General features: G+C 40.3%; 2 protein-coding genes across 2 annotated transcripts; both read left to right on the top strand.

Moving 5' to 3' along the window:
- The first annotated feature begins 1,529 nt into the window (after positions 1-1,529).
- Positions 1,530-5,734, top strand: krt18a.1 (keratin 18a, tandem duplicate 1). Its single transcript, XM_030770219.1, has 7 exons — positions 1,530-2,040; positions 3,645-3,727; positions 3,872-4,028; positions 4,137-4,301; positions 4,402-4,527; positions 4,822-5,042; positions 5,213-5,734. Exons 1-7 carry the CDS (start codon positions 1,606-1,608, stop codon positions 5,334-5,336), a joined length of 1,311 nt encoding a protein of 436 aa, XP_030626079.1. The 5' UTR covers positions 1,530-1,605; the 3' UTR covers positions 5,337-5,734.
- A 986-nt stretch (positions 5,735-6,720) lies between these two features.
- Positions 6,721-9,837, top strand: krt18a.2 (keratin 18a, tandem duplicate 2). Its single transcript, XM_030767773.1, has 6 exons — positions 6,721-6,900; positions 8,369-8,451; positions 8,571-8,721; positions 9,096-9,260; positions 9,364-9,489; positions 9,613-9,837. Exons 1-6 carry the CDS (start codon positions 6,733-6,735, stop codon positions 9,835-9,837), a joined length of 918 nt encoding a protein of 305 aa, XP_030623633.1. The 5' UTR covers positions 6,721-6,732.
- Positions 9,838-12,639: the final 2,802 nt, after the last annotated feature.

Genomic DNA, 12,639 nt, shown 5'->3' with positions numbered 1-12,639 from the left:
AATTCCTCTCTGTGCCCTTCCTGCGTCTCTGAGCAAACACATTCCATCAGGGATAAGAGAGGATTGAGCTAACAGGATTCAGCCAGTGAGCAAAAAAACATTAACCAGTCTTCATGTTAGAGGTTCATAGTGCTACATAAGAGTGTATGGGACAAAATGCCAAAAATACTTATGTATACCTTAGCAATGAGGTGATGTATGTATGCTTTCTCACCCTTCTAGTGTTTATCCATGCAAATCCGTGGACACAAACACACATATTTAAACACTACCTTAACTGTTATCCCCAGGGAATGAATGGGTAGTATCATTTTACAGCACTAGGACAGAACCTGGTGAAAATACAAACTTTTTTAGAGAGGGAACATTACAGGTCATCATCACAGAGGAATGTCTGTGTTTTAAGTGACTTGGATAGAGATTACCATGTGGTCTTTGCCTGTGCGTGTGCACTCAGGAGCCAGACTAATGGTTTCTTTGTTTAAGATCTGATCTGAGGGACACATATCCTCTAACAGGCGTGGTGCACTGGTACTCACATTCCAAACACCGTTGAACAATACATAGACAATACACTGGCTGGATTTCAATGTGTCTGTATATGTATATGTATATGTATATGTATATGTATATGTACATGTATGTATTATACCACTTGTCTGCCTGACAGTCCCATGGTCGTTTAAATACAGATATTAATTTCTTTTCTGTGAACAGTCAAAAGAAATAGGGACAAACCGAAAGACAAAATATCAAATAAAACTCAGTGCTTTGTTGATAACATTTACTGGAATATTACAGTTTCTGGGAATGCTGGCAAATATTCTGGATCTGTTTTGGCCTGAAATAAAACTGAAATTGCTTCCATGTGTGAAAAAAGGTTCAGCAAGACAGAAGATAACAAACCAGCAGTACTAGATCATGATAATTCAGCAAAAAGTGAAACAGGGATGTGGTTGTTTTGAGGACCCTGATCAAGTGTGACTTGGCAATGTTAACATTTTCATAATTATCAACAATGTACAATAAAATATTTTCCCCATTCAAGAGGATGTGAACAGAATAGGAGACCTACTACTTTCCTTCTGGAAACTTTATCTATAGCAGAGTACACAATGGCTATGGAACAAACAGACGTTTAAGTTCACTCTGTACTTTCATCTCCTTTCTAAACAGGAGAATACTGAAAGTCATTGAAGGATAAATGGAAACACCTGGATATGAATAAGAAATAAATCAAACACAGGATACAAAGTGCCTTTGTTTAAAAAAAAAAACAGAGACTGACATTTCCTAGCATGTGAAAAGACGATCAGTCTAGGAGATTAGTTAACTCTGAGTTTAGGAAGGAAAAAAGAAACGGTCATAGTAATGAATGTTCAGAGGGAACACCACAACCACTGAACTGAAGCAAGGACAGAGTAGTGGGAAGCTGGAGGGACATGATTGGTCAAGGGGAGTGGCTTGAGGGTGGGGCTTAGGAGGCCGGTAGATTTATAAAGCTTGACTATCTCTCTCTCTCTGCCTGTGCTACTCTGTGTTCCACTGAGTGCTGTCCAGCGTTGAACTCTCTGACACTTTGTACTTTCATTTACTTCATACACCATGAGCCTAAATTTCACTTCATACTCTACTCGTTCCTCTGGCTCCCAGGTGCCCCTGGCACGTGTATCTGTCGGACGGAGTTTTGCCGGACCTGTCCAGCGAGCTGCCTCCACCTATGGTGGTGCTGGTGGCCAAGGCACCCGCATCTCGTCGGTGTCATACTCAGGCGTGCGTAGCGGCCTGGGTGTTCCCGCCTCCTCTGTGTCCAGCTCCATCCAGGTGAGTGGCGGCGGCACGGATGGCATCCTGGGCAATGAGAAGGGGGCCATGCAGAATCTGAATGACCGGCTGGCCTCCTACCTGGAGAAGGTCAGGAACCTGGAGCAGGCCAACAACAAGCTGGAGCTGAAGATCCGTGAGGCTCTGGAGAAGAGAGGCCCTGATGTTCGCGACTACAGCCGTTATGAGGCCATCCTGGATGACCTGCGTAAGAAGGTGAGTTAAGAAATGAAGGGGAGGAGATAAAACAAACAGAGCAGGATGAGTTTTATGAATGAACGAGGAAGCTTAATTTCAATTGCACTTTAGTGACCTTAAATTATGAACTATTGTGAAATATGTGGAGATGGCCTGGGTCTTGGGAGGAGAGGCCTGTTCATTTCAGGGAGGTATTGCGTGTTCATGTTGACCCTTAGCTGTACTGATTGTCAGAGAAAGCGGGCACAAAGCCAGAGGCTCTACAGGAGACTGAAGGGTGGGGGGAAGTGGGCGGGGGAGTTTCCAGTGGTTGCTGTCTCTCCTTCTGGGACTCCAGACGGCTCCTATCTTGGCTGGTATTTGTATGAATAAGCATTTCCCTCCTGTATTTATCCCTGTGTAGTTACACATCCAGATGTTTATTTAATCCCTCAGGCTGGAAAGTGTGTGACTTGGGAGTATTTCAGGGAGTGTGGGAAATGAAGAAAATGGAAATGTGGAGTCAGTCTAGACTGAAGTTTATGTCAGGAACTTTCTGTAATTTGCAGACTGAAAGTTCCAATTATTCTTCATCAATATTTGGTCAAACTGTAGTTTTATGTCCAGCCACCAATCAGTCATGTTTGTGTAAGATTTCTTAAAAATAGTGGGTCTCATTGTTATCTTTGACCATTTGGGTTAAATAAGGGTTCAAGGACTTCTTAAACTTTAATTCAAAAAAATTTAGAGACCTGCAAGGTCACTACATCACCATTATTATGTAATTCTGCATTTTGCATTAGTGGATATTTAACATTTCAAATACAAATGCCATAGAATACAATCTATTTTCATAAGAAATCTATAATTAAATTAAACCCCTCAAACAAAGGTACATTTTAAATTGAAATTATATCATATCTCTAGGGCCTCCAAATTGAGCATGGGATCTGTGGCAGCCTTTAGAAGGTTAAGTGTTAGCATGACTATGCAAAACGTACCTTTGTTAGTATTAAAAACTTTCTCCACTTCCTATATGACCCTGATTGATCAACACCAAGCCATAATAGGTCATTCCTGCCATCGCCACGCCAGGACATATTTATTAAGTGACATGTGGGAGGAAAAAAAAAAAAACATGCTCTCAGGCTAAGAAAACAGGAAACCCAACCCAGCCTCCACCTCATGCTAATTCCCTGCCCCATTTACACCAATCAGCAGCTTTTTTTTCCGATGAGTTGGCTGTTGGGTAATGATTGTCCCATGGACTTTGTCACCTGCTCTATGTCAACAATTACCTAAGCAAATCAAGCAAACAGGCTGTGGGTGTCAGATAACCCTGCAGGCACTCTTTATTTGGGCTACATAAAGGTTACATATTCAGACCTTTAAATTTCTTTTTCACAAGACAAAAGTACCCATTTATCTCTACAAAATGGTTACCCCACTGGCCCACTGTTTTTTTTTTGGGGGGGGGGGGGGGGGGGGGGTTACAAAATTACTGACTTGTTCTGCTGTCCAAAAAATGCACTGCACTAAACAAGCCACATGCTTAGAGTCAAATTCACCATCATTTCAACTTGACAATGTACTATTTCTGAGTAGTAAAGCCATTAATATCTATCATGGTTGACTGGTCCTAGGTTTTTGATGCTACCGTGGACAACGCTCGCCTTGTGCTTCAGATTGACAATGCTCGTCTTGCTGCAGATGACTTCAAAGTCAAGTGAGTGAAAAGCGTCTTTAATACTTCACAAAAATAGTTTATCAAACATGCGCGAAAATACAGTGACATATACAACATCTCATTCTCAGTCATGTTAGCTATATGTTTTCTAAATTGCATCATTCCATTGTTTGAACCTCTTAGGTATGAGTCTGAGCTGTCCATCCGTCAGTCTGTGGAAGCAGACATCGCTGGTCTGAGAAAAGTGATTGATGACACCAACATTGGCCGCATGAACCTGGAGAGTGAGATTGAGGCTCTTAAAGAGGAGCTCATCTTCCTCAAGAAGAATCATGACAATGTAAGGGCAAACCCAGTCAATTTTAGAGAGTTCTACAGCTTGCCAAAATAATAAAGCTCAACAACTTGCGTTTGATGTTTTGTTTTTTCTGGTTTTCTGATCCCATAGGAAGTCCAGGAGTTGCGCAATCAGATTGCCCAGTCAGGAGTTCAGGTGGATGTGGATGCACCAAAGGGACAGGACCTTGCTCAGATTATGGAGGAGATGAGAGCCAAGTATGAGAAGATGGCCCTGAAGAACCAAGAAGAACTCAAAGCATGGCACGAATCACAGGTGCATAGAAATGAAATTCGATCTTTGATTCTTGCTTCATCGCAGCCCACCATATTTCTTTCAATAATCACTAAAAACAAGTTTTTTTTCTTTGGTATAGATCTCCGAGGTCCAGGTCCAGTTTGAACAGAACACAGAGGCCCTCAAGGGTGCCCGCTCAGAGGCCAACGATCTCCGAAGACAGCTGCAGAGCTTGGAAATTGAGCTGGAGTCACAGAAGAGTCTGGTGAGATTATCCCACATCTGGGACAATGCCCACAGGTTAAACTGTGGACCATTAAAAGCTTGAGAAGACTAGATGAACATCCCAGTTTTTCCTCACCTTTCTGATATTTGGGTGCATTATTTGACCATGTGAAAGACCTGATTAGAAATGATGATGTATCTTTGTCCACTATAGACCAAGGACTGAACTTGTCTCATAGGCCTCCTCAGTGACAAACTTTACCCACACAATGACCATTTTTCAGTGTGGTATGCAACCATGTAATGCTATATTTGTGTCTCTTCTTTACCTCAGAAAGCATCACTGGAAGGCACATTGCGGGATACAGAGCTACGCTACAACATGGAGATCGAGAGTCTCAACGGTATCATCATGCAGTTGGAGGCAGAGTTGACACAGCTGCGCGCCAACATCCAGCAGCAGACACAGGAGTATGAGGCGCTGCTCAACATTAAGATGAAGCTGGAGGCTGAGATTGCCACCTACAGAAGACTTCTTGATGGTGGCGACTTCAAGTGAGTCTCAGAAATATACTAAAGGAAGGCAGGAGTAAGAGTAGCAAAGTAGACAATTAGAGGCAGCTTTAAGTCTACTTGGTCATACTCACATTGTCTTGATGTATACAGTATTTTGTATTGCTCACTAAATATCAGCCATTTTAATGGAGAATAATTGTCTCTTTCAGGCTCCAGGACGCTCTGGAGGAGCAACAGAAGACAGTGAAGACCAAAGTCATGACGGTCACACAAACGCTTGTTGATGGGAAGGTGGTGTCCTCAAGCACAGAGACCAAAGAGAAGGACTACTGAGCACCAGCAGTCTCAATGCATTCACCCTTCTCAGCAACACAACACAAACACCTCATGGGTTAACACTAATCCCCAACAACAGATATGAAAAGTGGTAACAAACATTATTTATTAAGTCACCATATGCTCTACCAAAGTGCCTGTCTTTAAGTTTCTCAAAGCACTTATGCAATGAGATATATCTGGAATATGCAAATTAAGATCAGGAACATATGAGTTAAATTTCTGAAATTGTCAAGACTACTTTTATTCCTCAAAATAATGAGAAACATGTCATTTATCATTGAAAAAAAAAATCCATTCACAGTCATCACCCTAAAGATGTTACATTCAATAATGTCTGAGTGTTGTGTTGTCCACCTGTCTTTGGGCCTGCAATAAAAACATTTTCATCAGCATATGTCTCATTGAGTTGTATCTGTGATGTATCACAAATCTAATTCTATTCCTTAGCAAACTATGTTCAAATAATCTATCGCAGATTCTCCAGTCTATGTGAGCATTTCTGGTATATCAAATTTCAGAATACCTTGAAGAGAAAAATAAATCCTTTTAATTTTTTTTTGCTTGAAGTGGGGAAATAAGTTCAAACAAAAACATAAGAATGAAAAAATGATAAATGAAATAATCAAAACAGATCAGACATGACAGTGAAGTGTATCAGTGATAGTTTTTAAGAGGTGGTAGAGGGCAAATAGAGCATTAACTACACAACCATGTCTGAAGCTGCCGCAGACTGCCTGTTCACTTTTTATTGTCCTCATTTTGTGAATAAGGAAGTTCAATCCAGCATTAGCTCTGGCATAAACAGCATGGCTGCATAATAAACAGCATGGCTGCATAATATAATGTAGCCAGATTAAGTGTAATGTGCACTCTTTCTCTTTCGATTTACGCAGTTTAACATTACATTAAGATGATGTCAATGGTGATACATTTTATCACCAGTTGTTCCCATTGTCATTCTAGTATGTGCAGGGGAGAGTACATGCACCAGAATCTTTATGATCCTCATAAAAATAAATATCAGTGTTTTAAAAAAATCACTATGCAGAGGTCAGAGTCTAAACCAAGCCTATAAGTGAGATGAGCTAGCAGCGGCACAGGTAATACAGCCTAGTGTACAGAGACAGACCTCTCCTCTCCTTATCAACCCCACTCGTGGCTTTCAGTGGAAACCTTGCCCTCCCGATTAGCTATGGATTTCTCAAGCCGTTCATTAGGACCATTTGGGGGACGGGCATTACGTCAAAGTTATTCCATAACAGGATCTCGTGGGGCTGCAAGAAGTTTTGGGTTTAAGACGGGTGCGTTCAGTAATTATGGTTCTCTGGGGGCCGAAGATCTCCATCAGTCCATCACCCAGGGGTTCACTTTCGGCAATGAGAGGGTGCTCATGCAGCAACAGAATGATCGATTGGCCTCATACATACAGAAAGTGAGAAACCTTCAGGAGGCCAATGAAAAGTTGGAGGAACAAATTCGTGAAGCTCTGGAAAAGAGAGGCCCCACTGGCATAGACTACAGCCACTACGATGCAACTCTGGCTGAACTGCGTGACGAGGTGGGTTGTGGCTGTTCACTAAGATGATCATTTGTTTAGTGTATTACTCAAGGTGTTCCTCCAAACATGGGGAAATTTCTAAGGCACATTTACCTCAGGCTCTGTATACTTTCTACTGGAACATCCCTGATAAACACTAACCCCCAATATTCCACAGTTTCCTAGGGTTGAATCTCATACTTCCCAGGCATGTTTTTGATCATTTCTTCTACATTCTTTTGTATTCTTGCAGCATATAATTACTAGTCAACACTGACTCAGCCACAACCTCTAATGTATCTCATTCCCCAATGATTTTATGTCCTTTTTTAATAGATTTCTCTTTTAATAGATTTCTTTTTTAATCTGTTATCAATCCATTTCGTAACCTTATTATAGTTTACCTATCCAAAGGCAAGACGAAGGAGACAGACCTGCCCCATTTGAGTTTTGGTTCCTCTCAGGGTTTCCTCTTATTTCAGCCAAGGGGAGTGTTTCTGTGAACTTGCTCACTAGGGATCGCAGACACAGTTTCCTGTGCAGCTGCCACGACATTGTCACATTGTCCATGTAAAAAATGCTACATAAATAAACTCAAATTAAATCAAACTGAACTTGCAATGTGAAGTCTGCTGTCTTAATCCCTTAATTTAAGGACTGAGACAGTGAACTTAACTCTAACTAGTTTAATTTTAGGTTGTTGCACCTCCCTGTACAGTGTATATATTGTAATCTGAAATGTTTACACCTGTTGTGTCTTACACCGTTGTGTATCTGATGTACTGTCATAGTGTGGATCAGTGCATGCTGTTTATTTCACTGAACCAAAAGCACCTATCAACACGACCACTCCATTATATAGACCAGGGGTGTCAAAATCTGGTCCTAGAGGGCCAGGGTCCTGCCATGTTTTGTTTTCACCTCTTAGTTACCTGTTGACCTTCACTTTTAAAACAGGTGTGGATGCTCTTCAGACAATCAGAGACTGTATTTAGTTAGTCAACAAGAAAAACAGCAGGACCATGGCCCTCCAGGACTGGATTCTGAAGCCCCTGATATAGACTATGAGCAGAGGTGGAAGTTGTACATCTGAAATGACTATTTGATACTTAAAAAGCAGCTACATGCTCTACAAAGACACTCTTGAATTAAAAATACATCATGGTATAAGTACACAATTACCTCTTATTCAGAGAAGGTAAAAAAGAAGTAACAATAGACTAGGTACTTCAACGCCAGCATTTTTTTAAATCTCTAAGTGCTCAGGGGGAAAAGTGATTTCCTCTTCAATTCAATTATTTGTCATTTCTTAGTTTGTATTACAGACAATGTTAGCTTTTACTATTCTCAAAATCTGGTCTTTAAAGATGTTAGAACTTTACCGTCTAGTTCAATTAATTTTCTTAGCTCCTGATGAAGGTTTCTTTCTCTAATTCATAGACTTTCTGTACTATGTCTCAATATCAATGATTTTCAATCTGTCTTTCAGATACTGGCCATGACAAAAAGCAATGCTGCTTTATACCTGCAAATTGACAATTGCAACCTGTCTGCACAAGACTTTGAAATGAAGTAAGATTATATCACCCTTTGATTGTGTGTGCGCGTGTGTGTGCGCGTGTGTTTGTGTGTGTGTGTGTGTGTGTGTGTGTGAATCATTATGATGTCTGCCGTTATGTGTACAGATTAAGGTACGAGCAACAGGTTCACCAGCAGGTGGAAGCTGACATACATGCTTTGAGAAAAGTCCTGGATGACACCAACGTTGAGCGACTACATTTAGAGAGTGACATCGAATCTCTCAATGCAGCGCTCATCACACTGAAGAAGAACCACAATCAGGTAATCATATTCAGGCCAGATACTGATACGGGCATACTGATGAATAGACCCATAGATGGATGGATGGATGGTTGGATGGATGGATGGACGGATGGACGGATGGATGGATGGATGGTTGGATGGACGGATGGACGGTCGGATGGATGGATGGATGGATGGATGGATGGATGAATGAATGAATGGGTGGATGAGTGAGTGGATGGATGAGCAATTCTTTTTCTCCTACAGACTGAAAATATGAAAATATGTTGATGAAGAATTTGTTTTGATTACAGAAGAGAATCAGAAGTAAAGCAGTTGATAATACCATCTTTAAGGAGTAATTAAACCAATTACATTAATAGTGTGTTTAATATCTGTGTCACTGAAAACAGGATGTTTCAGAACTCCAAGCCCAGATTGTTCAATCTGGGGTCAAAGTAGATGTTGATGCTAGAAAGGGACAGGACTTGATCAAGATTATGGAGGAGATGAGAGCCAAGTATGAGAGGATGGCCCTGAAGAACCAAGAGGAACTCAAGGCCTGGCACGAATCCAAAGTAAAACCTCATTCTCCCTGTTTTATGCCATGTATATGATTGCGAAAGTGCATCCGAATCATTGCATGAGGTTGAGCATATGTACTTTTGTTTCTGTGTTTAGATCACAGAGGTAGACATACAGGTGAAGGAAAACACTCTGGCTCTGAAAGAAGCAAACAGACAAATGACTGAGAGCCAAAGAACAATGAATTCACTGGAGATTGACCTTCAGGCTCTGATTAGTCTGGTAAGCATTCTGGTCTTATGCAACAAATTTAGAGTCCATTTTCCAATGGTGTGGTGCCCTAAAATGGCTACCCTCTTTAAATGATGCCATCCATGAGTATGTATGCCTCTCGCTCTTGTCTAGAAAGCATCTCTGGAAGGAACTCTTAATGATACTAAACTGCGCTACAACATGGAGATAGAAAAGTACAATACCATCATCCACGAGCGTGAGGCGACATTGATGGAGCTTCGCAGCAGCATCCAACAGCAAAAGCAGGAGTGTGAGACTTTGCTGAACAGTAATATGAAGCTAGAAGCTGAGATTGCTACTTACAGGGGCCATTTGGACATGGGTCATGTCAAGTGAGTTCATTTCCAGTCTAGGCCTGTCTATATTTTCACTTCCTGCCTTTATTTCCATTCCTCAAAAAGTTACAACAGATGTGCACACCTAATTTTGTACTGTATAACTAAGTGGTCACACATCCGTGCAGGCTGCACTTAAAATCATTGAAAATATAACAGAGTGTAAGAGTAGTCTGATGAATAAAACTGATCAGTATGGCTGATTTCTGACGACTGTCAACCAAGCAGCTAATAAAGTCAACGTAAACTGGATAATCTACCAGTCTTAACACCTTCCTTATTCATCAGTATTTGGGTGATGCTATAGGCAATTTTTGAGGGTGCTCCTCATCTGATGTAAGTGAATAGACACAGTACAACCCTGCTGTGAATAGTGAGGTTTTACAAGATTGTCTCGTTGTTCACTTGTCAGAAATCAACATAGGACTCTGGAAATAACTGGAAAAGGAGAAGAAAACAAAATTCTGTGTAAGTGAGTTCTACTGAAAACTGTTAAAAGCTCAATCAGTAAAGATTCAATTTCAAGTCTATTTGAAAATTGGGGAAATTTGAACAAATGCACTCATGCTCTTGTGTACCTTTTCTGGGAATACTAACTACACAATTGTTACCTTCATGTTTATCCTCAATAAAGACAGATAGTCACACACACGCACGCACACACACACACATAGTGAGGACAAGGTAGAATGAATAGTTAATCTCGCTGAATGGCCATTCGTGGAATCAATACTCACAATCTCAAACTCAGGTCACACACACACACACACACACACACACACACACACACACACAGAGTTTTGGACATGTTATAATCAATCAGTTGTTCTAGTGAGCTGCAATAAAAAAATTAAGGACAAGGCAGAATGAATGATTAATCTCACTGAATAGCCATACTCACAATCTCACACTCAGGATTGCTATTTTCATTACAGGTATTCATAGTTGAGGTTTTGTAAAGCAGTGAATTAATCAGTATTTTCTCTTATGACAGATGAAACCAATGAGACTGATGAGACTGAGACAGATGAGACTGAGACAGATGAGACTGAGCTGACTCCAGCTTCATGATTCTTTGGAGTACAATAAAATGGCAATAGCTAATGCAGAAAGAATCATAGCGAAACTAATTAGTGGAGAATTTGTGTCCTTGTGCAAAGACAATAAAAACTCTCTCTCACCTTTTCTGATGAGCATAACATAGAGCAACACAAAAGGCCACTGACCTCCTGTAAAATTGTACTGAAATCAATCTGAGAGAAACAGAAAGGGAAACAAAAGAGAAATGAACTCACATATAAGTAAATCTAAATCAAGACAAAAGAAATTCTCTGGTCTAAAAGAAATACTACTAGCTATTGTTGTGCATTATTTCAAGGGCAGCTGTTTGATCTGTACCATCACCTTAAAAAGGTTGCTTTTCCTATGTTGTTCTTTCTTTTTTTTTTGCTTTGCTTTAAAAAACTTTAAATTTGCTTTAAAATGCAATAAAGATTTTATTGACTTTACTGTCTGGAGCAATTTGAAATTCCCATCTCTGGACAGAAACAATGAGAAGTCCCCGTTTTAACACATCAGCACTTTTTTTCCCGTACAAACACAGTGATCTAGTAAACACACATTTTATTTTTTTTCAGTCAGAAATATTTCAGTTTCACTTTGGTTAAGAACCTGATCACTTACATTTATTTGACATAATAATAATAATAATAATTAGGGATGTCCAGATCCGATCTCAAAGATCGGTATCGGGCCTATCAAGGCATTTTTTAACTGATCGGTATCGGCTTTACTGAGCATGACCCTAAGCCCGATCCTTTGTTTTACATCAGCTGTCACACAGGTGTCTAAATGGAGAGCATAATTTGTCACAGGACGTGGCTAAAATGTCTGCAGTGTGGATATGTTTTAAATTGGGAAACGAAAGCAGTCCAAAAGCCACTTGTAATGTTTGCAATGGGAGCATTTTGCAAGGCTACCACCACTTTGATATGGCACCTAAAAAATAAACACTCAGCGGAGTACAGTGAGTTCACTCAGGTAACACAGGCAAAGGCTGCTCCAAAGCAACACACATTGGAGGATATACTTTTAAAAAGAGAGAGAAATTTCCTTAAGACAGCGACAAGGCCAAAAAGATTTCCGAGAAGGTAATTGAATTAATTGCTTTGGATGACCAGCCCATGTGGTAGCAAATACAGAAGGTGCGTTCAAAATTCAGCAAATTGAGGCGAAAGTTCCAGGCAAAGATATTTTCTTTTAACTTTTAAATTTGAACGTTTTTTAGGTCAGCATTAATCCTCAAGGCTACTACTAACAATCAAGGTATCATTTCAAAATTGAAACACCTAACGCCTTGGATGTATGTGATGCATGCGAGTTAGCCTAAGTTAGCCTATGCGGTTATGGTGCTGTGTTGACATCACAGCTTGTGCGCTGTGTGACCAATGTGTCGAGTATAACAGCACCTTAAACTAACGACCACAGAGAGCAATACAGTTGCTTAACTAACACTAAGGATTGATAACGATAGCATACAAAAAAGAGGCTCTCAGGAAAAGTATCACTGTAACTGACAGTTAGACAACTTAACCACTTGACTGTAAGATTAAATAAAATCGAACACTTACATAAATATTCTGGTATAACTCCCACAGTACGCCTTATCCTCTGGACACTGCTCTACCGGAGCTTTACAAGAAGGTTTACTTTGTTATTTTGTAAAATAAAAAAGGTAATAAAAAAAAAAGTAAGGCTTGGCCGCAGGCAATTTGCATTTGGTATTCAGTTGTCAAGCATATAC

This window comes from Chanos chanos, chromosome 3 (genome assembly GCF_902362185.1).
Source record: "Chanos chanos chromosome 3, fChaCha1.1, whole genome shotgun sequence".
NCBI classification, from domain to species: Eukaryota; Metazoa; Chordata; class Actinopteri; order Gonorynchiformes; family Chanidae; genus Chanos; species Chanos chanos.
Note: the sequence above shows the minus strand (reverse complement) of the source record. Positions and strands in the feature narration are given on the sequence as shown.

Bases quoted from the DNA above. Each gene is read 5' to 3' on its own strand.
- krt18a.1 (XM_030770219.1), top strand. From the start codon at position 1,606: ATGAGCCTAAATTTCACTTCATACTCTACTCGTTCCTCTGGCTCCCAG. The intron at 4,302-4,401 runs GTGCATAGAAAT...TCTTTGGTATAG, and splicing joins AAGCATGGCACGAATCACAG to ATCTCCGAGGTCCAGGTCCA. The intron at 4,528-4,821 runs GTGAGATTATCC...TCTTTACCTCAG, and splicing joins TGGAGTCACAGAAGAGTCTG to AAAGCATCACTGGAAGGCAC.
- krt18a.2 (XM_030767773.1), top strand. From the start codon at position 6,733: ATGCAGCAACAGAATGATCGATTGGCCTCATACATACAGAAAGTGAGA. The intron at 6,901-8,368 runs GTGGGTTGTGGC...TCTGTCTTTCAG, and splicing joins TGGCTGAACTGCGTGACGAG to ATACTGGCCATGACAAAAAG. The intron at 9,261-9,363 runs GTAAAACCTCAT...TTCTGTGTTTAG, and splicing joins AGGCCTGGCACGAATCCAAA to ATCACAGAGGTAGACATACA.